This window comes from Terrapene carolina, unplaced genomic scaffold (assembly GCF_002925995.2).
Source record: "Terrapene carolina triunguis isolate 2854851 unplaced genomic scaffold, T_m_triunguis-2.0 Scaffold88, whole genome shotgun sequence".
Classification (NCBI taxonomy): domain Eukaryota; kingdom Metazoa; phylum Chordata; order Testudines; family Emydidae; genus Terrapene; species Terrapene triunguis.
In genome coordinates, this window is record NW_020664439.1 from 28,637,066 (window position 1) to 28,664,451 (window position 27,386).

General features: G+C 40.9%; 2 protein-coding genes across 2 annotated transcripts in view; one reads left to right on the plus strand and one right to left on the minus strand.

Annotated features, from left to right (window-relative positions):
• Nucleotides 1–27,386, plus strand: part of GFM1 (G elongation factor mitochondrial 1) — a 46,676-nt gene that overhangs the window by 11,982 nt on the left and 7,308 nt on the right. The window contains exons 7-15 of the mRNA XM_024192662.3: nucleotides 215–369; nucleotides 2,805–2,889; nucleotides 6,026–6,163; nucleotides 7,112–7,213; nucleotides 8,880–8,936; nucleotides 9,541–9,678; nucleotides 11,044–11,126; nucleotides 23,728–23,890; nucleotides 25,062–25,206. Of these exons, the coding sequence (XP_024048430.1) occupies nucleotides 215–369; nucleotides 2,805–2,889; nucleotides 6,026–6,163; nucleotides 7,112–7,213; nucleotides 8,880–8,936; nucleotides 9,541–9,678; nucleotides 11,044–11,126; nucleotides 23,728–23,890; nucleotides 25,062–25,206 (1,066 nt within the window). The remainder of the gene's footprint in view (nucleotides 1–214; nucleotides 370–2,804; nucleotides 2,890–6,025; nucleotides 6,164–7,111; nucleotides 7,214–8,879; nucleotides 8,937–9,540; nucleotides 9,679–11,043; nucleotides 11,127–23,727; nucleotides 23,891–25,061; nucleotides 25,207–27,386) is intronic.
• Nucleotides 11,162–23,489, minus strand: LXN (latexin). Its single transcript, XM_024192663.2, has 6 exons — nucleotides 22,571–23,489; nucleotides 19,090–19,152; nucleotides 18,201–18,378; nucleotides 17,557–17,693; nucleotides 12,929–12,991; nucleotides 11,162–11,506 (listed from the first exon to the last, which is right to left on the minus strand). The coding sequence occupies exons 1-6, from the start codon at nucleotides 22,697–22,699 to the stop codon at nucleotides 11,408–11,410; spliced, it is 669 nt and encodes a 222-aa protein (XP_024048431.1). The 5' UTR covers nucleotides 22,700–23,489; the 3' UTR covers nucleotides 11,162–11,407.

Genomic DNA, 27,386 nt, shown 5'->3' on the forward strand with positions numbered 1-27,386 from the left:
CGGTCCAACCCTGTCCTTTTATGAATGATTATCATTTTTTGTTCTTGTTAACCATTTGTTTGGCACCTTGTAAGGCATAAGTAAAGACACAATCCCTGCCCAGCAAAGCTGACAATCTGAACTGCTACAGTGTTAAAGGCAACTACTTTTGGTTCTATGTATATAATATTGCAGTTGCTACAAAATTAGAAGTAATTCATAAATGTTTTTCTAGCTTGCAATCAGAAGAGCAACACTGAAAAAGTCCTTTACGCCTGTACTTGTGGGAAGTGCTTTGAAGAACAAAGGAGTGCAACCCCTGCTGGATGCTGTCTTAGACTATCTCCCAAATCCATCTGAAGTCCAGAACTATGCTATTCTCAACCAGGAGTGAGTGCCAGAGGGAAGAGGGTGGGGAGGACAGATTTATTTTATGGGTGTACAAAGTGTTTATAGAATCAGGATTTCAAGCAGGTTCAAAAAAAAACAGAGCAGGAAATTTTAACAAAATGCATGAATAATACAATTCATTAGTCACTTTAAAGAAAAAACATGTATAGTAGTTGGTGTAGTAGGCTTGCATGATCATTAAAAGATGATAAATCCCTCCATCGATGGGGCATTCTTTTCACTTGTAGTATAACATTGTTTTACTTCCTCTTAAATATTAAAACTGACATATTTAGTGATCTGGTCAGGTCTTTTTTTGTAAGGATAAATTGATATTAACATCTTAGGTTGTATCTAGACTAGGCCATAGGCCATGTTTAAAAATGTCAGGGCATGATTTAAAAAGTGTTTGCTCTCTCTTACTATAGATATGCCCTCACAGTTTAAAAACAAAAACAAAAAAAAACCACCCAAATCTTCAATGCTAACATATATCCTTTTGTGTATAAATGGTGGTTTGAGTAATCTCCTGTACATATGTGCATATTTTCAGACATCTCTTCATGTAGAAATAAATCTTAGAAGGATGATCAAGTTTCTCTTGCTGTATTTGAGTTGCTCAGATAATGCAGTGATAGGTACAATGTAAAACCTTCATACTTAGAAATTATACTAGTAAATGTCGTTTACCACCCCCCCCCCACCCGAGCACCAGTATTTTTCAGTTGACTCCTCACCCCTACTTAACCCCCTGCCCTATCATGACCATCCTTCTGTGTTAGAAAGGTTAGATAAAGTTTCTTATGTGACCCATCAGTGTTACTTCTGAGCTGGTGTGAGCAGTTGCTACTGAGGGATCTCTCTGCCCTTCTAGCATCCAGGTTGGAATGTTTTCTTTATAATACTTCCATTCCACAATTGCAAGACCAAACCCAGAGGCTTTGAGGTTAGAGCCCCCAAATTGAATAGTAGCATATGGTGCACAGCCAAGCTAACCCATTCTTGTACCCTTATTGGTACTGATAAGTTGAATTTTTGACCTGCCAACTGTGGTTGAGGTTCTCATGTGCTTTCTCTCTCTGTTCTGTTCTCATGAATACTCCCTATGTTGACATTTACAAGTATGCGTCTCTGCTGCATGTGCAGGAAGAGCGTGTCTTGTTGAGAGGACACTTGGCCACAAAGGCCATGTCCACACTGCAAAAAAACACCCGCAGCAGTGAGTCTTAGAGCCAAGGTCTTGTATTCGTGCTACTGTACTAAAAACAGCTGTATAGATGTTCCCACTCGAGGTGGAGCTCAGGCCCTGAAATCCACAACCCACCTACCCAATCCTATCAGAGCCTGAGTGGGAGCATCTACATGACTATTTCTAGCACCGTAGTGCGAGCCTGGTCTGTAGACTCGGGCTCTGAGACTCTCTGCCACATTTGCTTTTGTTTTTTTCCAGTGTAAAGAGAAATGTTCTGCACTGTCTTTCTTACTATAGAAAATTAGGTCAGTTTAACTACATCAGTCGGAGTGTGAAAAATCCACTCTCCTGAGTGGCGTAGTGAAGCTGACATAAGTCCCCATGTAGACTGCACGAGGTCAATGGAAGAATTCTTCCATCAACCTAGCTACTGCCTCTCAGGGAGGTGGGTTACCTACGCTGATGGGAGAGTCCCTCCCATTGGTGTAGGAAGTGTCTATACTAAAGCGCTAGTGTGGCGCAGCTGTAGCATTTTAAGTGTGGACAAACCTTAGGTCTTCTTTCGGAGTAGAATCACACTTCAGTAATATTAACTAATCTTCAAAATACCTGGAAGAGGCAGCAGTGTTATCTCCATCCTACACATGAGGAGACTAGAACTTGGGTAAAACTGGCTTAACCTCCCAAGATCACAAAGGGAGTCACTGTTAGAGTTTGGATTTTTACTTGAGACTTTCTGGCTCCCAATTCTGTGCCTGATGCACACCTCTCTCTAATTATACTTGCTTTGAGGATCGTGGTGAAATCCTGGCCCCTTTGAAGTCAACGGGTTTTGCCATTGACTTCAAGGGGGCCAGGATTTCACTCTTGGAATTCTATCCCTAGTGCTTTAAATATGGCATCTTCCATGAAGAATGAAATATGTGTAATAAAGCGTTGTGCTAGCCACTTCTTCCAGTGGAATTTTAGTGAGATGATGTGAACACTGGTGATAAATATGTCAGTGCTATGGACCTCTACTTCAGTGATGGCTGTAGTTTGTCTGAAGTTGTTTCTAGAGGGCCTGGTCCTGCAGGGTGCACAGATCCTACTAGGAGGTGCTGAGCAGCACTTTGCAACTCCCAAACAAATTCAGTGGGAGTGTAGGGCACTCCAGCACCTAGCAGGATTGAGCACACAGTCAGGAGAAGCTGCCATGTATTGTCTCATCACTTAAACCTCCCCCCCCCTTTTTTTTTTTAAGGGATTCTGAGGATAAAACCAAACTTCTGCTGAACTCAGTCAGAGATGACTCTGAGCCTTTTGTAGGTCTGGCTTTCAAACTGGAGGTGGGTTATTAATGTTTCTTTTTCATTTGAGAGGAATTTCTAGTTCAGCAAGAACAATTGAGGCACAGGGCATTTCCTGGGAGAACTGATGGATTAAGCAAGGTTTATCTGCACTGGGCCATTAATGGCAGCTTGTCCTTAATCCCCAGGAAATGTCTTACACAGGGATGGTTATTGGTTTTGTAAATGAAACATACTAGAGTTTTGTTTAAAAGCTTTCTGGTAAATGTGTCTATTTGTGCATGAGACGCATTTGTTACTTCATTATTATGTTCATGACATGGCTGAGCTAAGGATTTCTAGCAGATGGATTTCCGTACATTAGCCAATCCTTGCTTCAATTGTTTCTGAGTTTTTCATTTATCTTTTTCTTGCTGCCAACATCTGATTCCAGCTGATTGACTTAGAGTGTTGAATACAACTTCTGTTAATCACCTTAAAGACATATACTGTACCCACATTCATTATTTGTGACCTGGTTAGAGAACAGAGCAAATGAAACCAAAGGGATCTGCCATAATTTATATAGCTCAAATCTCTCAAAAGGCAGAGGGATAAGAATTCTTCCATTCTGTATGAGGTAGATGTTTAATGCTGTTTCTAATGATTACAGTATGTTGCACCCTGCGTAAGGCACCACATGTATTCTGGTTGGCTAGCAAAAGAATTTGACTCTAACATTCAGTATGCACTGAATTCTGGGGACTGATTTTTAAACCAGCTTTTTATTTCATGAGCATAGCTTTGATCTCAAGATGAATTGCCAGGAAAAAGCATTAACAAATGGATGTAGGATGGGGTGAGGTGGTGCAGGTATAATTCATCTTGCCTCAGAATCGGGGTGGTGTATGGACTAGATCAGAGGTGGGCAAACTACGGCCCGCAGGTACATCCGGCCCGCGGGACCATCCTGCCAGGCCCTTGAGTTCCCGGCCGGGGAGGCTCGCCCCCAGCCCCCTCCCTGCTGTTCACCCTCCCCCGCAGCCTCATCTGGACGTGCCGCCAGCGCAGGAGGGGGCTGCACTGCGGGGGAAGGGGAGAGCAGGAAGGGAGGCTCACCTGCAGCCTCAGGGGAGCAGGCGGGCAGTGCGGGTGGCGGGAGCGTGGCGAACGCGGGTGGAGGACTCGGGAGGAGCGCAGCCACACAGCCGGCCGGAGAGAAGCGGCGCTTTGAAGGGGAAACCGCCGCTTCTCTCTGGCTGCGGCGGCTGCCCCTGCTCCTCCTGAGTCCTCCGCCCATGTTCGCAGGACCGCATTCTGAAAGGGGCTTTGGGGGGTGGTGGATGGGGAGGGTTCCAGGGGGGCTGTCAGGGGGCAGGGGTGTGGATAGGGGGCGGGGCAGTCAGGGAGCATGGGGCGTTGGATAGGGGGTGGGGTCCCAAGGGGGGTTAGGGGCAGGGGGTCCCAGGAGGGGGTGGTCAGGGGACAAGGAGTGGGGGGGGGGTTGGATGTGTCGGGGGTCCTGAGGGGGGCAGTCAGGGGGTGGGAAGTGGGACGGGGTGGATAGGGTTAGGGTTTGGGGAGGCACAGCATTCCCTACCCGGCCCTCCATACAGTTTTGGAACCCCAATGTGGCCCTCAGGCCAAAAAGTTTGCCCACCCCTGGACTAGATGATCTCTTGAGGTCCTCAGCCCTAAATATCTGTGATTTTAATTGTGGGTGAAAACATGGATGGCCTCTAACGTGTACTACTGTACTTTACCAGAGTTGGTAGATCTTATGAGATAGAAGGCAAAAAATAAGAGACACGTGATCAGGAGGTAGGAATAAAGTGACAATGAAGCTGATACACTAGGAGGAGAATAGCAAGGACATTGGTTGTTTCTTAGGACAGGCCAATGGGGTGGTGATGTCCTCTCATTTAGTCCAGTTAGAATATGTCTGGAAAAAGGGATAGTGGTGTATTGGTAAATGCCAGGTCCTGGTACATGGTGATGACCATGAAGAGGATGCTGATAGTAGCCCACGTGGTGATGCTGCTGCCCATTGAGTTAAGTTTTTCCACAGAAAAATGTCCAAAACAATTGTTAATTGTTCCAGATAGCTCATTTATGGACATCGCTTCTTCTTAAGGTGATTCTGGTTTATTGCTGTAACAATTTGTAGCTTCAACAGAAGGCTTGAAAACCCATAGTCAGTTCTTTTAGTCCAGACAAACTCATTTAGCCCATATCTTTGACTCCATTCTGTGCTGTCTTTCAGCTCCATTTTTATACCTGTGTTTGTGACCTTCCTTGCCCCTTTCTTCCATTTTGGCTCAGAAAGATGTCTTATAATCTTAAAAATAGCTGTGTTGTAACATTTGTAGGGTAAGCAGCTATCCTGGCTCCCACAGGCCCATAGAGCTGTTGAGCTCTGGTCTCAGTGCGCCTTTGATGTCTGTGCCTGTTGCCACAGACTGACAAGTAAATCTTTAAATGGAGATCTTACTATCAGAGATAGTTAATAATGACTGTTTTCTAATACATTTCTTTATTTTCATAACATTTTTACATTCTGCTGTGTCTGAATGATTCTAAACATGGGTGAATTTGGAAATTTTAAAATGGTTTCATTCCTGATACACATCACAATTTTTCAAAAGGATTTGATTTTTCCACTTTTTCTGGGTGGAAAGATGTTACCTTCCTTCTCTGTGGTTGGAACTGTAGCTGAAAAGTTTAGCTTTTCTTTGATTTATCACAAATATTTTCAGAGGGAAATGTTATATTCCTGTGCAAATCTGGAAAAGGGGGTGGGTTTGTGCATATATGAGAGGGAAAATAAGGCTTAAAATGAAAATGTGGTTGCATCTTTAATTATAGAGTAGTGACAGAGACCTCTGTCATATGAGACATTACCATCTGGATTGCTAGGATGCTGTGGCATACATTTTAGCGGGCAAACTTTTGGACTGGTGAGTTGGGGAGATAGGAAACTCGTCAGGAGATGCCAAATTCTACCCCAGAGTTGAGAGAAGGTTTGACTGTTTTAGAAATGTAGATGAAATTATTTTTGATGTATAGTTTCAAACTAATAAACCCAAATTAATGGACCTTTAGCAATAGCCAGAGCAGAGTGCATATAGAATAGCTGTGCTGTTGACTCTCATGGTGGTTCTAACCTGTATCTCCATTTTTTTAATGCCATTTGCAGGCTGGCCGTTTTGGGCAGCTAACGTACATTCGAGTTTATCAGGGGATGTTGAAGAAAAGTGACTACATTTACAACACCAGGACAGGGAAAAAGGTGCGAGTGCCAAGACTGGTTCGCATGCATGCAGACTCGATGGAGGTAAGTGTAGGAACTAGAAAGAGGAAAACTTTTGGATGCTGTTATCTGTCCTTGAAGCTTTTTGAAAAGTTGAGGTGCTTGTTCAGCATCTCAAAATAAAGCAACACAGGGCAAAATTCTGCTCTCACTTGACCCATGTTACCCTATTTCCTTTAATAGATTTCCAGAGGTGGAACTGGAAATTAAAATCTGCTCCATTGTATTGTTTTCCCCATTGAGTTGGAGGATTCTCCACATATGTCTGTTCTCCGCCCCTGACGCCTTACAACATGGCTCTTGGCCTTCTGGCTGAAGAAGGCTAGATGTCACTTTCTCCTTTTCAGCTTCCTTACTCATGTCTATTTTTCCAAGGCTATTTCCTTGCTCCCCCAATGAAATAGCTCTGCTGTGAGGTTTTTACTATAATTCTCAAACTAAAAACTACCTCCCAAAATGCTACAAAAACTACCCCATCCAGAAAACATGTAACTGTGGAAAGCAAGTAGGTTTGCTTCTAGAGTTCTTGCAACCTAAATACTATGGGCAAGTCAAGACTGCGTGAAAGTTAGCAAGTGACATGCTTACCACCCTTCCTCTTGGGCTAACTAATATTGAAACTGAGACTCTTTATGAATTAGCACTGAAGATCTTCGTGTCAAGTTTGTATCCAGCTGTTTACAGCACATTTTTATCAAAGCTGATGTAGTTGGGGATTGGTCCTGCTCTGAGCAGGGGGTTGGACTAGATGACCTCCTGAGGTCCCTTCCAACCCTGATATTCGATGATTCTATGAAAGCTGGAATGTTAAAGTAGGTAGACTCTTAAGCCCCTTTTGCAAATCCCAGCCCAGTCCTTTTTATCATAGTTCTTTCCACTTGAAATCAGATGTAGCTGTGTGTGTATATTAGATATGCTTTTCCATTTCCTTTCAATACCATGTACATACCTAACCTGACTTTCTCTTCTTAGGATGTAGATGAAGTTTATGCAGGAGACATATGTGCATTGTTTGGAATTGATTGTGCTAGTGGGGATACATTCAGTGATAAAACCAGTACTGACATTTCCATGGTAAGTACAACTTTTTTCATGGACCTGATCCATTACACCTTGGGACTTTATCGGGTTTTTATTCTTTCAGTTCTTAAGCCACTTTTTCTTAATTTAAATGCTCTGTTTATTCAGACAAAGGATATCCAACTGAAAATAACTTTTAGAAACATTTCTGATGCCAGTTTAGATTCCTTAAAAATGATACAAACATGTAAAATTGTGATATATATGTAGGCATATATATAGGATATTACACACACACAATACCAAATGTCAGCTCTCAGGGGAGGTATAATGTCAGTTGGGTATAATAGGTAAAACGTTTTTTGTATGTGTCAATATAAATAGAAAACTTGGAGTTAAAAACATGGAAGCCAAACCATTTAACTAACTAGAAGAGCCACAGTCCAGAAAAAAGGTAATTTCCCATTCAAGCAACAGTATTAGAAATATTTTTCTTATAATTACTGTATGTATTGGAATATAGTTTTGTCATGGTCTTGAGAGGAACTAACAGAATTTATTAGGAAAATTGGGAAGGAGCTATAGTGCTTTAAAAATATGTGATAAGGCAAAGCGCTTTAAAGAGAGAGAGAGCTGTAAAACTAATGCAGATATGTTGGTGGTTTGTCATGTACAATATATAAAATCATTTATCATCACTCCCATAACTGCATTGGTCGCTGGGGCACCATCATTGATGAGCAATCAACCATTAAATCATTAGCTTAAGATTTTAAAACCTTTTTGATATACATAAAAGAATTGTAACTAGTCAGTTTCCTTTACTGTGTTTGAAATGATGTTAGGTCAGAAGGATTCTTGGTTCTAATACATGTCCACTTGTGGCAATGTTTATCCAGTTTTATAATTCAATAAAAAACAAATCCTCCCCGTTACCCGAAATATAAACCTGTACAAATATCACTCACTCTTGCTTGCAAAAATAATTTAATACATTGTATATATGAATGTGTCATGCTCACCTCATCCCACTGTCCTTCAGCAGTTATTGCATAAGGTTTGAGCTTGGCAAATGGACAAGTTCTTATCCCTTTCCTTCCACCTTAGTACTCTTCCTTCCTTCCTTCCTTAGGAGGGTTGGTGGTGATCAGGGTAGTATTCTAGTATAGATTTAGATCTCTTCAATGCACACCTTTCATTCCCAATGCCGTAAGACACAAGCCCAAACTACACACAATAGAGGGTGGGTCAAGGACAAAGTGACAGTCTTAAATCAGAATTTTCCTGGCTTTGTGATTGTAAGAACATAACATTATTTTAATTGAACTTTTACCTAGAGATATAAATATCCGTTTAAAAAGTTAAACGTTTAAATGATTAAAATTGTCGTTTAATCAGTTAAATGATTAAAGGGGGGGGGAGCTAGGGCGGCTGGGGTTGGCGGGCCGGCGCGGGGCTGCTCCGGCTGGTGGGGTTGGGGGTTAACGGTTAGGATCGGTTAACCAGGAGACTAATGCTTACCAGTTTACCGTTTGGTATTTTGCATCCCTACTTTTACTATGTTAGATGTAAATCTGAACAAGACCATGTTATAAAAATAGTCACCTTTGTTTGGAACCCCTGGTCTCTGAGACAAAACCTTCAGTTTTCTGCTATGATCGCATTGCCAGCTGTACTGAAACTTGTTTATTTGTCAACTGTTCCTTTTTAACTACTACAGGAATCGATTCATGTCCCTGAACCTGTCATTTCAGTAGCCATGAAGCCTTCCAACAAGGTAAGAGCCTGTCAATCAAATTTATAGTCAATCATACAAAACTTTCAGTCTGAGTTCCCTCCCCTATCATTCTACTCTTGTCATTTTACAGTTTATTGAGGGAAACCCTCTGTATTTGCCTATGCTGTGAAAATGAGTGGTGTCTTAAAACATGTTAGCTGATGCATTTATCAGCATGCTACTCATATTGTTTAACATGTGAATTAAAATGTGTTAGTTGGCCCTGATTAACTTTAGGGATTTATCTACATTAAGAAAAGGCTATCCGCTAAATCAAGGTAAAAGGTGTTAACCTGCACGTTCACTAAGGAAAAGATTGGGGTTAGCTAACGCTGACCTAATCATGACCTCTTTTCCTACTCTAGGGGTGTTCTTGCTTTGTGGTAAGGCACATGCAGGCACACTTACAAGAGTTTGGAGAATGAACTTGATTATAAGCTTATGGATCTGTTTGGGAGGCAAATCCATGTACCTCTTATTGGGAGGGAACGGTGCTAACTAGTTAGGATGAATTTTTCAGACCTTTCCATCATCTGCTGTTCATAGAATGTTGAATAAAGTGCTTAATTTATTTTGCATGTGTATAATTTTTTTTTTTTTTTAGAATGACCTAGATAAATTTTCAAAAGGCCTGAACCGGTTTACAAGAGAAGATCCTACCTTTAGAGTCCACTTTGACAATGAGAGCAAAGAGACAATCGTTTCTGGAATGGGAGAACTGCACTTGGAAATCTATGCTCAGGTGATTATAAAAACTGAATTTGAGACCTATGCAGTCGAGTCTTGGCTGGGGATAGTATTGCTCTTTACTTTCTGCCCTAGGATATTGTGTAGTGTTGCTGTGCGCTTTAAAAACATCTGCCACAATCTTTCATGTAGGTGGGCCAAGTGATCACAAAATACAGGCCCTGATTCTGCAGTTGTGAATCACTATGCTTGTGTGGTGCCAATGGGTAGAGTTTGGGTGGAAAGCTGTTTTGAGATTTCAAAGATTTCCCACTGCACATTGGGATGAAACTGATCAATTGACATGTGTTGCCAAAAAAAAAAAAGTCAGCAGCCAATAGCCTGGTAGTTGGGGCAGTCACCTGGGATGACTTGGACATAAGTCCAAGTTCATGGTGTGAATTAGGCAGAGCAGAGATTTGAACCAAGGTCTTCCACATTCTGGGTCTGAGTCTGGATTTGAGAAACCTTGATGAAAGTATCATCAAAACTGACCTTTTCCTGTGAAAACATCCATTTTGATGAATCGGTAATTTCCAATGAAAAACCATTTAATTGAAAAATTCCTGCCAAGCTGTACTACCAGTGCTCTGCAAAAGTGCAAATTCCACTTGTTTAGATCCAATGGAGGGTTGGAACCATAGTTCATAAAGGATTTTTGGATCTCCAGAATGAAAAGCACTAAAATATTAATGTAAATAATTATTGGCTGCTTAAGGTGGTGGTTTAATAAATGTCTAGTTATACATCTTAGTCATCTTTCCTGGGCATTAATAGTTTTAGTTGAAGGCTTTCTATCATCTTAAAAATCAGACTTTGGGCTGAAATTTTTTTACCTATTAGTACAAACACCACCTAAGCTTACTATAATTAAAATTTCAGAAGAGCACTTTCTTCCCTGTTTGCTCATTTTGTACATTTGACAGCCTTTTGTTTACAGTGAATGTCACCATAGTCAGTTTCCCCTGTTTAGCAACAGAAGAAAAAGCTCTAAAAATTATAAAGGAAAATGGGTTGTAAAACTAATTGGCAGGGAGATCTGGAGTCTGTATGAGGTTATTCCCTTAAAACTAATTTTGACTTTATAAAATTTATGGTATTTCAAGATGAAAGTGTCCCTTTAACAATTTTATATAACACTAAATGGAGCTGGCATTTTATAGAACATAGAAAATCTTGTACAGCTTAAATCTGAATAAGAATGTTGATGTTACCTGTATTGTGGAACACTTCCAGTTCAGAAGTTACTGCTCCTAAACAGGGATTATATCAGAATGACAGTGACACGCAGTTTGTTTTTTTTCAAACTACTTCAATGACTGTGATCAAAGACATTGTCACTGACAGGAACAGTCCTGGATTTTTTCTGCTTCCTCTGCAGCGAATGGAAAGAGAATATGCTTGTCTTTGTACCATGGGAAAGCCTAAAGTTGCCTTTAGAGAGAGCATAACAAAACCTGTACTGTAAGTATTCTCCTTATCCAGCATAATACACCAAATTAGCCAAGCACTGAGACATTTTATTGTATCTTCATCACAACATTTACACTACAGAAAAGAAATACATAACATTTATTTTGATTTGTTTGGGCATGAAGTAAAATACACATGGAAGGAATAGAGGGTTTCACGGAGTGAGTGAGGATATTGTTCATCACTTAGTCTGTCTATACGCCTGTCTGCTTATATGACTTCTCCATCACCATAGCTTCTGAGATTCTATTATTGCCATACTGGATATGCTTCTAGTCCTGCTCTGCATGTTTTGGCTGACAGCTGTTCTTTATTACTTTAACTCCATGCTGTGGATGCCAAAGAACTTCCATTTGCCAAGGAATAATTTCCTGTGGATAAAACATACATAATGTACTGGAGAAGACTGGAAATTTTCTTAGAACAATACTGAACTAGAATACCGATTGCTGTTTAAGAAACAAAAATAAGTGCAGGACTGCAAAAGAAACAAAAACTGTGCTTTGTACTGCAGTTAGTTGGCTAATTCCTTTCAGGACCTTCCCTCCCTACAGATGACTAAAGTATGGTATGTGTTGTTCACGAGATGCAAATATTAATGAAGATGCAGTGGGTGTCTGAATGGTAATATTTGTAATGGGAGGGGAATCTCGTGTTATCTGTGTATGATTTTACACTAAACAATATCTAAAGCTTTGAGTCTAAAACTGTTTCCTTAAATCAAATGCAAATTATTTTCTTTGTAAAAAAGATTTACCTGAGACACAGTACTGTGTAGTAAGATGGTGCCAGGTGTAAGATAGTGCCATTTTGGAAATCTAAGGTGCTGCTGCCAGTGCCATGCCCAGTGTGGAGGGCAGCTCCATGGCCTGATCCAACAGCTCTTTGTGGACCTTGCCCTCATGCTGGTTGGGTACACTGCTTTCATTCCTCCAGGCTATGGAGGACCTAACCCCTCCCCCATGTCTCTGGTCATCTTGGGTACGTCCAGACTACCCGCTGTATCAGCGGGTAGCAATCGATTTATCGGGGAATCGATATATCGCGTCTCGTTAAGACGCGATATATCGATCCCTGAACGCGCTCCCCGTCGACTCCGGAACTCCATCGGAGTGAGCGGCGGTAGTGGAGTCGACAGGGGAGCCGCGGCTGTCGATCCCGTGCCGTGAGGATGGGAGGTAAGTCGGAATAAGATATGTCGACTTCAGCTATGGTATTCCCATAGCTGAAGTTGCGTATCTTACATCGACACCACCCCAGTGTAGACCAGGCCCTTCTGTGCCCAAATTGCTCCAACACATGAGCATTTTGGTCCCTGTGAGGGCGTTTAAGCAGATCCGGATGTTTCTTGGCTCCTCTTCTTATCCCCTTCAGACATGGCCAGAAAGGGGAATGGGTCCACCCTAGCAATAATTTCCCCTTGGTGGAGAGGTCTGAGAGCAGCTGCTCAAAGAACCTCCTCCACCTCACAGGAACGGCCCAGGAATTTCACCCTTTTCTCTTTAGTTTTTGTAGTCAGTTAGAATTATAACCAAAGAATTTAAGATCCCTGAAGCTCTGACATAAGCGGAGACCCTTGGTCTGCTACCTGCATACAAATGAAGGCAGAGTACTCTGGAGAATGCAAGGTGGAAGGGGTCGTCTAGCCCTGTTATGCAGCCAATCTACTGGTCCAAGCATCAGGGTGAAGGGGGAACACGTCACTGTCAGTCTGTCTAACGTGGCGGGTTCTAGAAAGACAATTCATAGGTGGTAATCTAATTTTCCCTTTTGCTTGACAATAAAACTTTTACCTGTGAAACAATATCATGAAGTAGGACCGTGTAGTCAAATTCCAAGTAATCATCGTTTCTTTTCTGGAACCAACATAAAGACAAGACAACAAGGACTGAGATTTAAGTTACCTTTTCATTAATAAAAACAGTCATTTAGTTGTACTTGGCGGCAATAAAATGTCCAAAATATTACAAAAGAGTAATGAATAAAACAGATGAAATTTAGTTTTGCTCTATGCTGCACTTCATTTAACCACAAAATAACATCTGAAAGACCGAACACAAAGTTTAACTCCACACTGATTGCTCAAACAGCTCTGTTTATAAAGTCAGGCATGACTAATGTAATGTTCTCTTTTAAGGGAAATACTGGGTTTATTTTCCAAAACAACTTAACTTTTTTAGTGTTGACTCATTTTCCATTTACTTATGTTACTATAGAGACTCTTTGCTTTGGTTGTGTGTTTAGATTTTTGTGACTGTGAATAATTTAGGGTTTGGGCAAAGAAGCCGAGTAGAGCAATTGGTCATTTAAGAAAATCCAAAGTTACATGGGAATTGTAAACAGCAGAAGCTAGTACATATTTTAGGGAAAGCAAATCTTGCTACAAAAAATACCTGATTTGGGAAATTAGCAGCAGCAGCAGCAATCAGTTGGATTAGTCCTCCAACCACTGATACTGCTGTTCATAATATAATCTTGGATGGGAAAACACTGCCAGATGGAATCCCATAGAAGTTAGTTCTGTTTCTGTTGATACTAAACACTATTACTATACATCTTGTTTCAAGCGTAGCAAATGTTTGCATGTGCCATTGTCCAGTCAGTTGGGGAAATTAATCATTATGTCCATAATATATGAATATTTCAAGGCCAGATCTAATCTGAAAGGTGTTGGAATTCAGAGAAATTGTATCCTTTTGCATAAATGTTGGGTATAGGTGTTTGAACTTCACCATGCAGAGATATGAAAAAATTGTTCCCTTGGGTGAAGAGGTTAGAGCAGGGATGGGCAAACTTTTTGGCCCGAGGGACACATCTGGGTATGGAAATTGTATGGTGGGCCATGAATACTCACGAAATTGGGGGTTGGGGTGCAGGAGCAGGTGAGGGCTCTGACGGGGGGTGAGGGCTCTGGGATGGGGCTGGGGATGAGGGGTTGGGGGTACAGGAGGGTTCTCCAGGCTGGGACCGAGGGGTTTGGAGGGGGATCAGGGCAGGGGCGTGGGAGGGGGCCAGGCTCTGGGCGGCACTTACCTCAAGCAGCTTCCAGAAGCAGCAACATGTCCCCGCCCTCCAGCTCCTATGTGGAGGCACAGCCAGGCAGTTCTGCACGCTGCCCCGTCCGCAGGCGCTGCCCCTGCAGCTTCCATTGGCCATGGTTCCTGGCCAATGGGAGCTATGGGGGCTGTGCGTGGGACGGGGGCAGCGTGCGGCGTCCCCTGGCTGCCCCTACGTGTAGGAGCTGGAGTGGGGACATGCTGCTGCTTCTGGGAGCCACACAGAGCGGGGCAAGCCCCCGACCTAGGCGGGAGCTCGAGGGTCGAATTAAAACGTCTGGAGGGCCGGATGCAGCCCTTGGGCCATAGTTTGCCCACCCCTGGGTTAGAGGAAGCAGGGGGATGTAGCCTCCCAACTCCAGGGATCTGTGAGAAAGGGAACTCCCTCATTGCTGTTCCTATGGCCTGTCATCAGCCTCTAAACCCAATCCCTACAGCACATGCATTTCTGCAGGTTTCCAAGGAAGAGGGAAATGATACTTTGGTGTTGGCATTCCACACACTCAATAAGGATCTCTTCTGCTTGCAAGAAGAGACAATAGGGCCCTGGTCTCTTTATTACTCCTTCTGTACAGATGTGTTTTTGCACCTAAGAACGGTGAATAGAGTGGGACTTTTCAAAAGCGCCTAAATGAGTTAGGAGCACAAATCCCACTGATTTCAAGATCTCAAGTCTGTAAGGTATGCTAACTAGGAAAATAACTTTTAAATGAAATTATGTTAATAGGGTGAGACATGCCAGGAACTCTCACCATGGTAACATGTTATAAGAGATGGGTGCGGACAGCAGAATACACAAAAACAGACTAAAATCTAAGGATAAGTGAAACCTGATAATTCCAATTACCAATAATTTCTTAGCTCTGTATGAAAGGAACAAAGCACAGATCTGAAATTTAATCTAATTTAAGTGTTATATGGTGTCTGCTTTTCCCTGTTCTAAAATTTATCTGTTGCAGACAGTTGTGTTAAAATCCACACATGATCCACTCCTGCTCCAAGTCAGCCACCAGAGGGAGAAAAGCTAATTAACAAATTCTGTTCCCAGAATGATATGAACACCACTGAAGTGATGATGCTCAGGTGATTAGTCTTTATCCCCATTCTGTGACAGTTTTTCATTCCCAAAAAGTGAATTTGTGACTCTGTGTTCCTTTCACACGCACAACCTCAGCTGAGTTAATTGCACATATTGAATGTCCAAAACTGGGCTTTGAAAATGTATGATGGCCCCTTAGTTGTTTAGACTACAACAGCATGATCCTAAATGATATGCCAGTTGTGGTTATTCTGAATGTCAGGTCCTATTCTGTGTTTCAGTGTCCAGGATTAATGTGTTTGAATTGTAAGTTGTCTCACAGTAATTGCAAAAGAAAATCCATATTTCTTCTCAGCAAGTAGACAATAGAAGCAGGGAGTCAACAGATCTCCACTTACCTAAACACCATCTATGGTTTTCCTAAGGAAACTTATACTCAGACAAGTTGAAGTCTCTTTCTGGTAAGAAATCCACAGGGTCTTTTGGCTGTGTCAGATGGGTTACTTTTGACTAACTTGAAAAGCTATAATTTGTTTTGGCAGCCACAGGCCATGTACTCCTGAATGGTTTAGGGCACATTAAGATCAATTCAGTAAGAAGAAATTTTCAATGGACAATCAGACAGAGTAATAAAGATAAAACATGAAATAATGTCTACATGTTTTGGCCCTTCCCTTTGGGACCATCGCCTTGCTTTTCATGCATTTTATTGTCTTGTCAAACTTAATCAGTGATCACTATACCATATAATTCTGTGAACATTAACTAGCTAATAATGTACTGCTTTAGCCAGCTGGATGGCTGCTTCTGCAGCAAAAGTAATTATTATATGAATCATATTAATAATGGCCCTCTTTCAGTTTTAAGAGAAGAATTCAGAGGGCATTTCCCAACTACAGGTATATAACTCTTTCAAGGTATGAGCTGCTTCAGTATTCTTTTAAGACACGTGCTTTAGTGAAATGAAACATATAGCAAGAGCAAGGTTAAAAAAGGTAATATTTGGTGATATGAAATTAAGAATTAAACTGAGACTTGATCCCATCTTTGAATATCCTTTTAGGTAAATTAACAATGGTTGAAGACCGGAGTGTTACAAACCAGTACAAACATAGATGGATTTTGATCTTATTGGAGTGGAGATGCAGCCCATTGCTATTTGTCCAAACTCAGATAGCATAGAGATGTCAAACAATATTACTGTGACTGATTATGAGACTGTAGTGTAGACTAAAAGATAAAGGAAAGTATTTTGATATTGTGCAGATGTAAGACTACTGTAAATTGGACCTACAGAGAATATAAATGAAGGAAAGAAAAGTAATAGAAAACCCAATCAAATGAAGTGATTAGACCAGAAAAAATGTCAAAAGACTTAACTAATAAACTTGCAATACTGTTGTCACCAAGAAACTGTATGAGAAATGGAGCAAAATTAAATTAACGAAGAGAAGACCCAGGAGAACAATCCAGTCATCAAGTAGGCACATTGTTTTGCTAGAGCAGAAAAAATATTTACTTGGTTAAAATTGTAACAGACAAAGAAATTCATAGGAATGGTTTAAAATAGAAATCTTTGTAATTACTTTTGCTTTGACTCAATCCTAGGAGGTATGCTTTTCACATGAGGGGTATGGATTACAGGTGTAGGTTGGCCTGTGCCATAAAGCAGCTCAGTTTTCTGCCTGGAGCATGTCCTTTGACATACTAACTGTTTGGGAGGGATTAGGACTGGGTAGGTTTGCTCCTTTATGGATGCATTCTTTGATAGTGATATCTAATTGCATCCATTGTATGAGTGCTCCTGTAACACGGTCTATAAAACATGCAATCACATGAATGTGCATGAATTCAGAAATGGGGACACTGAATATTAGATTCCAGAAACACCTTGTACTAATACCATGATTGTGGCATAAATACCTAGAGAGAGCAAGCTGTCCTGTTATGTTCAGTGTCCTGAATTTTTTTTAGTATTGATATATAAATGCATATCAACTTTGAGGTGCAAAGGATAGAGAGAATAAGGAATAGGTCAGTCAGTATGTACATATTTCAAACTGCTATTTTATACCCTAATCAGGGTAGGACATTGCTCACCATTCACAAAATTGTGTAGGCAAAGAACCCATTTGAAATCTTGATATTGTCCAAATCTCAGTCAGATTCACAGAATCTGTTCCATTGTAGACCTTAAATCTGAATGTTTTTCTACTTATCCTCCAGCAATCTATAGTTTTAACAATGGAGTATCCTTACATAGCAGCTTCTCTGAATTTATTCCTAATTATTATCATCCCAGTGCATTGATAGGTGCATTACTTACCACCTGCCTGACATCTCTGATTTGAACCAAATTGTACAATGTATTTTCAGTGGAGTTCTGCCATATTATATAACCACAGGCCACCCGGGCTAGATGGCTGATGGGCTCCATTTCTGGGGACATGTTGCCATAATTGTCTGAGAACCAAAGCAAATAATATGTATTAAATGTGTGAAAATCTGAAATTGAAACTCATTCAATCTCACCCTAGTAGGTAGGATACTGGACTAGGAGTCAGGAGACCTGGGTTCTATTCCTGGCTGTACCGCAGACCTGCTGTGTGACCTTGGGAAAGGTCTGTTTCTCCTTCTATCCTTTGTTTGGCTTTTCTATTTAGATGGTAAACTGTTCAGAAGAGGGATTATCTATTCCAGTGTTTAAGTACAGAGCCTTGCACAATGAGGGCCTGGTCTCAGTTGGAGCCTCCAGTAGCTATTATAATGCTAACAACAGTGATGAGCCGTACATTTTTAAAGCAAAGCAACTAGCCTAATAAGTATTCAGGGAAAGAGCAATTAAAAAAAAAAAAAGTCATTCTCAGCACGTTCAAAACTAATGAATGCTCACTGCTGCTATGCTTGACACTAAAGTTTGAATGAAGAAGGTGAAGGTTTCTGCCAAAATCCCTTCCCTCATCTTCATACCTGGAATATTTTGTGCAACCAACGGTTCTTGAAGGCTCTTGATTCTGTTGTAAAATTTGTTATCTGCTTCATCTGTGTTCTTCCCAAATTCTCCTTCCACTGTAAAATGCACTTGTGGCGCAGTACGTTGGTTGCTCAGAAGATAAAGAATTTCAGCAGTGCAGTTAATGGCATTTTCCTGTTACAGAAATAGTTACATGGATTTAATCCATTTTAATAAAGTAAAATACAGTTAATACGTAGAAAACTCCACAATGCATCTATTTTACTGTTTTATGTATTAGCCATTTTTTCTGCAAGTCTGATGTGTGTGAGTATGTGCAGACTATTTCATTAAGATTAAAGCAGGGTCAAAATCTTAATTACCCTTAAAATATATTCACAGACTTTCTGTGTAGTTTATATAGAACATGTCAAAGCTATATATTTAGTGATGGTGCTTTCCCTTTTATATCCATTTGACACAGTATTCTGCTTGTTATTTAGCTAGAGAAATATATTCAAATTAGGTCTGCAAATTGAAGATGTGATCTAACTCACAGTGGATGACACTAAGACATCCTTGTTTTTAAATATGCTAATTGCCTCACCGTGGTATTGTACAGCAAAAAGTGACTTTTCAGGGCTTTCATGGTGCCAAAGCTGGCTGTTTCTTCTTTTGGTTAAATCCAGTCCTATGGCCTGATTAGCAATGAAGGGAGCTCTGAAATTTGTGTATTGTGCTCCAATTTTACAACCAGCTCACTTTCAAATAATTATTTACTGGTACAGTCTACAAGCCCCAACAGAGAGCAGGGCTCCATTATGCTATGTGCTGTCTACGTGTATAATTAAAAGATGATTCTTGCCCTAAAGAATTCACAATTCAAGTATATAAAGCAGAACTCACCTTGTGGAGGATATCTTCCAGTGAAAATTTAAGGTGGTATTTATGCCCAACATCAGCAATGTCCTAAAGTGAGGAAATATTTTTAAAAAGTTAAACTGTTTTGTTTTTAATCCTCCTCATTTCTGTATCTGATGGAGATTGTTCAGGTTATTCCTGTGAAGTATGACAATACACAGTGCCACCCTGTACAGTACATATGTAACTCTTTACTTATCTTTTGTGTACATGTGACCAGACTTAAAGTTTAGTCATTTAATACACAGCACCAACGTTCCTGATGTCACATCTGGTTAGTTATCCATGGTCCAGTTTATTTAAAGTCCAATCGGGTGAAATACATCCAGTGCAGAGGGAACATGCAGAGTCCTATCTGCCACATAAAACCCATCCTTACTGCTCCTAAGCACAAATTATTACAAATAATAGTAGCCTTGTGAGGACCATGTGCATTGGGTGACTTTCACCCTCCAGGAATTAAGAACTGTATATGGTCTTAAAGTATTTGAACTGTAAAATGAAAACACTACAGAATATGATAGACTTATCCTCAAGCCTAAGCTAACTGTGTTCTGGAACATGGTACAGTCTCAAATCAAGGGCAGCTTTTTGCTGAGAGAGTCCCAGCTGTTCTGATAGTAACCATGACAATCTTTCCAGCATTCTTGGTGGAAAGGTGGTAACTGATTCCTTGGCCAATAGAGACAGAGCCTAAAATCCCATCAGTACAGTAGGAGCTGCAGTGTTGGCGGGCACAGTTACTACACAGTAGTCCTTTCCCTCTCCCCAACTCTATTAAACATGTTTCATACTAGCATTGTAGATGGAATCAAGCTATGTTCCTGAACTGTGCTACCTCCTGGGGCACTAGCAAGGCTGCTGCACACGTTGGAACATAGTTCATTCATACCTACACTGTTTTAATCACATTGTAACCAGGTATCTCAACACAATAGATTGTATAGTACACGAAGTGTTGAACTGGAGAACAGTCTTTGCAAGAAGTTACCACCGCCAGGTTATTTATGCTTTCTCTGCTGCTTTGATCTGATATAAAAGGACGTTGTCTGAGGAGAGGGCAGTGCAGATGTAATAACAGCTTTATCTCCATACTTCAGAACTACAAAAAAGAAAATGGGCACAAGCTAATTATTAGTCTTCAGACTGTGCCAGTAATGGGAGAAAGGCCACTTAAGACATCTTTGAGCAACTGGTTCATGAGACATTTGAGCAGATCTGTCCCAGCTATTATCTGTAAGAACAATGAAGAAAAAGCTCAAAGCTGTGATAAACAGGTTTATTAATACTTAGCATTTATATTGTGGTCCATTTTCAGAATGCACAAATGGTGACTAATCCTTACTACACTCTTGTGGAGAATTGGTTCAGTGTTAGTCAAGTCACTTGTCTAAGGCAATCGTTATCAAGTAAGAGTCAGGATTAGAATTCGGGAGCTCCTGGCTTCCTGACGTGTTCAATCCAGTAGACAATTCAGCCTACTTATCAAATAGATGTTTGTGGACAAAGCAGCAGTTTTGGTTATTGATATGTAAGTTAATCTGTAACTCAAGTTACTAAAGGCACAGTCTCAAACATGACTTTCATCCATGCATAGTAGTCTCCTAGAGAGAAGAGTTGAATTGAGAATGAGAGAAAGTATGGCAAGTTAGGGGTTAATGCAATTCAATCTGGAAAGAATCCAAGGTTCTGTTACTTGTGGAGCCAGACCTGGAATAACTATCAACAGTGATCCTTTCTGGATTGAGGAGAGCTACAGAATTCCTGTATGGAAGGAAGAAACTCTTGAACAGTGACTTAATCATCTGTGGGCATTTATCAGTGCTTTATGGTGACAGGTAGAATGGATAGGGGAGCTGATCTCAGTGGAGGGGAGAAAGGATTTTAATCTTCCCTGACACAGGGAAAGATCAATTCTAAGAGGTAAATCAGATCTTTTTAGAGAAAGGTGTAAAAGCAGTTTTGTTCTTTCCTGCTAAGTGATGAACAAGAAATCCCACTTTAACAGTTATAACCTCCTTTTCCTTCCTCTTTTCAAAAGTAAATACTGATTGGCCCAATACAGCACCACTTCACTAATACAAATCTTTTTACAATTCCCATGAATAAGTAGTCCCACCAAACATCTCAGCAAAAACTATAGCAGAGCGGTTAGTAAGGGTTTATATTTTCTTACTAAATGATCAATTTTTTATTATGCCAAGTATTATGAGCACGTAACATTAAAGTGCAATTGTCAAATAAGTACACATTGTTAGTTGTATACTTAGGATTTTTAGTCCTTTTGTTCATCAAAACCTAAACAAATGTACACAAAACTCCCAGTGGGCCTCCTAGTCACTGAAAACAGCAAAGTTCTAATGTAGGCATCTTACATGCGCATATACACTGAGTGGATGGACTTTTAGGCTTTGGTCCTGCAGACATGTACATACATGAGTAACTTTACACATGTGAGTAGTCAAGCATGTGCATAAGTCTTTGTAGAATCTAAGCCTTCAAGTGTTCACAGCATCTTCTGTTTCTCTTTTAATGTGAAGTTATGTGCTTTGTTTCTGATGTATGAAGGACTGAGCAGGAGGAATTTTAAAACACAAAGACCACATCACAAATTCTGGGAGCCATTTAAGAGCAGAATTAATTTGTAACACATTTATTATCGGAAATACCCCCCACTGAAATCCATGAGATTTTAAATTATAAATTTGGCATTCTTTTTATTTGTCTTGTGGTGGCGGGGGTGGTTTATGTTTCCAAGCTTTTATTTGCAACCAAGAGAGCTATGTTATTTGTTTAATGAAAGCTGAGAACTGTATGACTCCAGGAACTGGGGCTTTAGGCAAAACACAGCAATACTCAGGATAAAATCAGGAGCCTGGGTAACACTGTAGTTTTACTTGTGTGGACACTTTTTTTTTAAAGCCATAGCAGAGAACCATAATTTAGCCTAAATCTTCCTGGGTTAAAACTTGGTCTTGTGTGGGAACAATATTTTAACATTAGAAGATTAAGTCTATGTGACTTAAAGATATATTTTAATGTCCTGACACAAGACTAAAGGAGACTATAATATGGCTATTTTGTAGCCTAGCTGGGGGCCTTAATATTGCCTGGCTGGTAAATACTCAGTTACAGCACTGCAAAGGAACATCTCTGGTATGAGTGTGACGCTGCTATGAGACTCCCCCGGGGGCTGGGAAACAGGACTCTACCTGCCCGGGCTCTGGGCTCTGTACTCTGCGCTCTTCTAAATCAGCATTGAGCAGCGGAGTGGGGAGTGTCTCTGGAGCAATCACTTCCTTACACCGCAGCCAGCACGGAAAGTAGCATATCTCCGCCGTATATGCCTTCAGTGCGCTGGGTGGTGTCCAGCTTTCCAGACCCAGGCTAACTCGTTCTAGTTCATGTGCCGGGGTGTTTCTGGCCAGTCCCTCTTCGCAGTGTTTCCCCCTCCGCACACACTCACCTCCCTGCTGGCTTTGGTCACCTGCTGCACCATAAAGATCTTACTGGGGCTGCCATGCTGGTAGTTGATGTAGTTCACAGCTAGGGCGGCTGCTCTCGTAGCTGGGTAGTGGGACGGGGGGATCTCCATGGAGCAGGGCGCTTTACTTGCTAGCACAAGTGGGAAGGGCGAGGCCGGAGCAAGGATTACGAAAGGGAGTGTACGATCCCTTCAGCTTCCGCAAAAGCAGGAAGCAGCCGCTACAGCCTCCGTGCCCAGCGGCGCGGCTGATGCGTGTGCACCACGGGGCACTGCGGGTCACCTGTTAGTCACCTTGTTTCGGTGGAACAGGAACAGCTGTGTTTCACTTTAGCTTTTGCGGAGGAGGAGTGAGAAGCCGCAGCAGCTGGGACAAGCTAATGCGGGAGGCTGGAAGGTGTGTGTGTGTAAGACACTATACATCACAGTCCTTCTCCTTTGCAAATACTGCCACTAAAATGAACCCTGCCAGTGGGGGCTTCCAGTAGTGGGACTAGGCAGGTCTGTGATCAGCCCTGTCCCAGCTTCCCCTTTAGTGCCTGATTCATAAATCCAGTCTCTGCTGTTACATTCTTTGTCAATAATACATTTTATTATGCAAATTCACTTTTGGAGCTTATTCTGCCACTAGAAGCCCCAGCAGCGCATCCTTGTTAGCGTGAGGGACTACCTGGATCATCCATGCTTAAACAGCTAACGTTTTATGAAAAATTTGAATTTCTGTTTTGCAAAAATGTTGTCTATATTTTTCTTCATTCTCTGTTAAAAGTGTCATTTGCATGACAACTTTCTAACAAGTTAATCCTGTCAAGGTTTTATTTACCTATCTGAACATCTCAGACATTTTTTGACATCCCAGTTTTTGCATCCACAAATTGATGTCACAGTTGAGATTATGACTTCAAGTAGTATCCTGCCTGTTTTTACTCTCTTGGAGAATGGTGAATCATGCTGTTCATCATGTGGGTCCTTGAATATTCTTGGCTATTCAATGATTAATAGAAATGCATAGCCATTTTGGTTATGCATAACTAAATAGGATAAAGCAAAATGTCAATAAAGGGACATATTCCTTTGGAATTCTGACTAGACTCGAGCATAGCTTCTATGATAGATAACACAGTGTTTTGTATTTTTAGGTTTGACTATACTCACAAGAGACAGTCTGGTGGGGCAGGCCAGTTTGGTAAAGTAATAGGGTGTCTACAGCCTCTGGATCCAGAGAACTACACGCAGTTGGAGTTTGAAGACAGAACTATTGGAACAAACGTCCCAAAGCAGTTTGTACCTGCTGTTGAAAAGGTGACAAATATTTTCTAATATTTTGTATTTGTGATATAACAATTGCACAGTTCTTACCTTCCTCCTATTGTCATCCCTGAGGAGACCATTGGAGGGAATGAGAGTTTTACTGTTGATTCAGGTTCAGGCAGGATCAAGGCCTAAAAGTGATTTTGCTATGTTTTGCCCAATTCCTAAGATTTCTATTACTACAGACAATGTAAACAGATCAGTTTTCTGATCTTTGGCATGTGATATTCAATGTAAAACAAGCAAACAAACAAAAAAGAACAAGTTGTTTTTCAGAATTTATAATAAAAGAATCCTACTTCCATTGAGACTGGTTTTCTAACATCCCCTTTCCTGAATGTACCTGCTTTTGGGTATGTATAACCAGCAGCAAATTCTGAAAAATGCAGTATGTCTGTGACATATCTGAGATCTTTTTGTGCAGGAAACTCCAACTAAGTTAAATTTCCTGAATAATTTCCCAAATGTCTCCACTGTGTGCGTCTGTTTTTATGTGGCTGTATAGTTTAGTACATATAACTTTTAATATTAGCATGGTAATGTCAATGTCTCCATTATAGCACTGCTGTACCATTTTATGTTGCCATATTTCTGAATCTCTTATTAATTATGCAAACTGAGGTCATTCTCAGACACTTCCGTTTTGCACCCCTAACTTCAGTCGCACAACAAAAGAAGGATTTTGGCCAACCACTGCCTAGAAAAAAAAGTATGCTATCATACTAGTCAAGCCATTCTCTCTCTATTCAGGATGATACTTTAGATACCACAATCATGGGCAATCTTATAAAAACCTAGCTAGATTTTTTTTTTAAAGTAAAACTTGCCCTGAATTCCTCACCAGAGCCCTCTTCCAAAGTGACAGCAAACCAAAGTCTAAGACAATGACAGTAAAAAGCTTTCAAACTCTTCTGAGGGAGAAACATTCTTTCCTTTACTATATTATGTTTTTTGGGTCTTGTTTTTTCTTCGTGTCAAGTAATAGGACTAGAATTCATAGTTTAGGATTATGCTTGCTGTGAAGCTTTTTCTCTTAGCAAAAGACTTGATGCATAATCTCTGGAGGCAGTTTACTGTTCCTTACACACTGCCATTAACATTATCCTTTTTTAAAGCTGTATTTTGGGGTGAAAATTGCTAACTTTGAGACACTTCTCCACAGGGATTCCGTGAAGCGTGTGAAAAGGGTCCTATGATAGGTCACAAGATTTCTGGAGTTCGGTTTGTCCTAGAAGATGGTGCACATCACATGGTGGATTCTAATGAATTCTCTTTCATCCGAGCAGGAGAAGGGGCCCTCAAACAAGGTATCAACCACTTTGAAGATGTGCTGTTTTACATGCTCATGATTGAATCTTTGTTAAAACCAAATTAAGCTGTTGATTTCATTTTTATGCTCCTTGCTTGCTTGCCTACTCATACACATTTCCCATTCAGAGGCAGTCAGTCAAATGTAACCTGTGTTGAGTAGTGGATGTGTAAGATTTGTAGAAATTCCAAATAGTCATTCTGAGGAATGTGACCTCACTCCTGAAGCTGTAGGAAAGAGACAATGGACCCTTTTTGCATAGATCTTTGTGGGAACAACCCCTTCCCTAATCATAGACACCTGTAAGAGTAATTATGTTTGAACAGTCTCTCTTGGAATGTCATGCAGAGTAGGTAGCTGTTACAGTGGAACATTGGTTCCTTTAATGGTATAAAAATTGATGCTTTAGAAATGCTATCTGATAATAGACTTTATCAGAATGATTCACAGAATTGAAGACAGAAAACTCAGAAGCTCCTACCTAGACAATGGGCCAGATTCTGATCTTATTTGCACTAGTGAAACTGAAATCAAAATCTGGCTAATGTTTGTACATTTACATCTTAATTCATACTCCCTGAATGGCTCCATCTGGGCTTATATTCATCACTAACAAAATTAGATTGTACAGTCATATTTGAAAAAACATATACTCTGATATTGTACCGGTAAACTTAATCTTCCCTTGTATAAACGTTACAAATTAGTGAACGCACATGACATACCAGCTAGGGTAAAAGATTGGCAACTTTTGAGAAATCGATAAAGGGTTTCTTCTAGAAGCTGGTCTTCCAACAGTACTAAGAAGCTATTGATTCTAATAGCACTTGGGTTAGAAGGGATGAAAACTTTTCATAGCATTTAAACTCTGCAGAAATAATAAAACACTTGTCATAGGAACCTGCCCTGATCACTCAGTTCCAAGCAATTGTAATTGATTATATTTAATTTCAAAGTCAAATACAACATCTCTGCACTGATCTCTTTTAAGATGGGTTTATGTCTCTGCTTCTTATACTACAAATTGTGATCATGCCTCCTCCCCATCCCTAAAACTGACAGTTTCAAATGCTTGTTGAAAAAGTTCTAAATGATGCTGCCAGATCTTTTCTGAATCTATCAAGCTGAAACAGCAAATAGAAACCCCTTCTAAGTAAAACTTAGAAAGTATGATTTATGTGTCAGACCTCTGTAGGGAGTTTTTATTTCCCCAAGGAAACAGGGAAGTAAATTTTTTCTAAGAGTATCTGAGATGGTATTTGGCTGAGCCTAAAGTAAAGTCAGATTATTTAGAAGAGACGGCATCTTCAGGAAATGGTTCCTCTTTCCCCATTCCTAATGCCCATTCAGCAAAATACCCCAAATTAATTCTTCATAGGGGGTAAACCTTACCATTGAATCTGCACCAGCATTTTCTAATCATTTTGCTCTATAATAAAAGTTAGTCGTATTGTGTAGAGACTGTAGGACAGTCCTATGTCTTCAAGGCACTCTCCTATTAGCAACAGTTGCCGAGAAATTCACATTATGGGTCTGTAATGTGCACTGAATCATATGAAGTTACATTATGCCCTCAGAGGCTTTGACATTCTGCTTGCATCTTCTTGAACTAATATATTTTCAGTATTTTATTATTAATTCTCAGTTCTCAAAAATATTACTGATGACACAGTAACTCAAGCGTCTAAATCAAGTATTTCAAGACTAAAAGATAAGCTATAGTTCAAATTGAAGTTATGGACATGATGGAGTAATAACTGGGTGCAGTCCTGTTGCCTGTATTATGCAGGAGGTTCTGTGGCCTGTATTATGCAGACTAGACCAGTGGTCCCCAATCCCCCCTAAGGAGGCATGGAGGAATGTCTGGAGGGGTTTGGGGGGGGCCCGAGCCAGCCCCCACAGAGGGCGGGGAGGGAAAACTACCCAGCCCTGCTCTGCCTCCAGCCCCGCTCTGGCCCCAGCTGAAGCTGTGACCCCACTTCCACTGCCGGCCCCCTGCCACAGTCCTGCTCCTGGCCTGTGTCCACGGCTCGGCCCCGCAGCCCTAGCTGCAGCATCATCCCCTGGCTCCAGCTCGGGCTCCGCTCCCAGCCCCCGGCTGCGACTCTGCTCCTGGCCTCGGGGGCAAGGGGGTGCGGACACATTCCATTACAGGTAAGGGGAGGGCGCGAGAGGAAA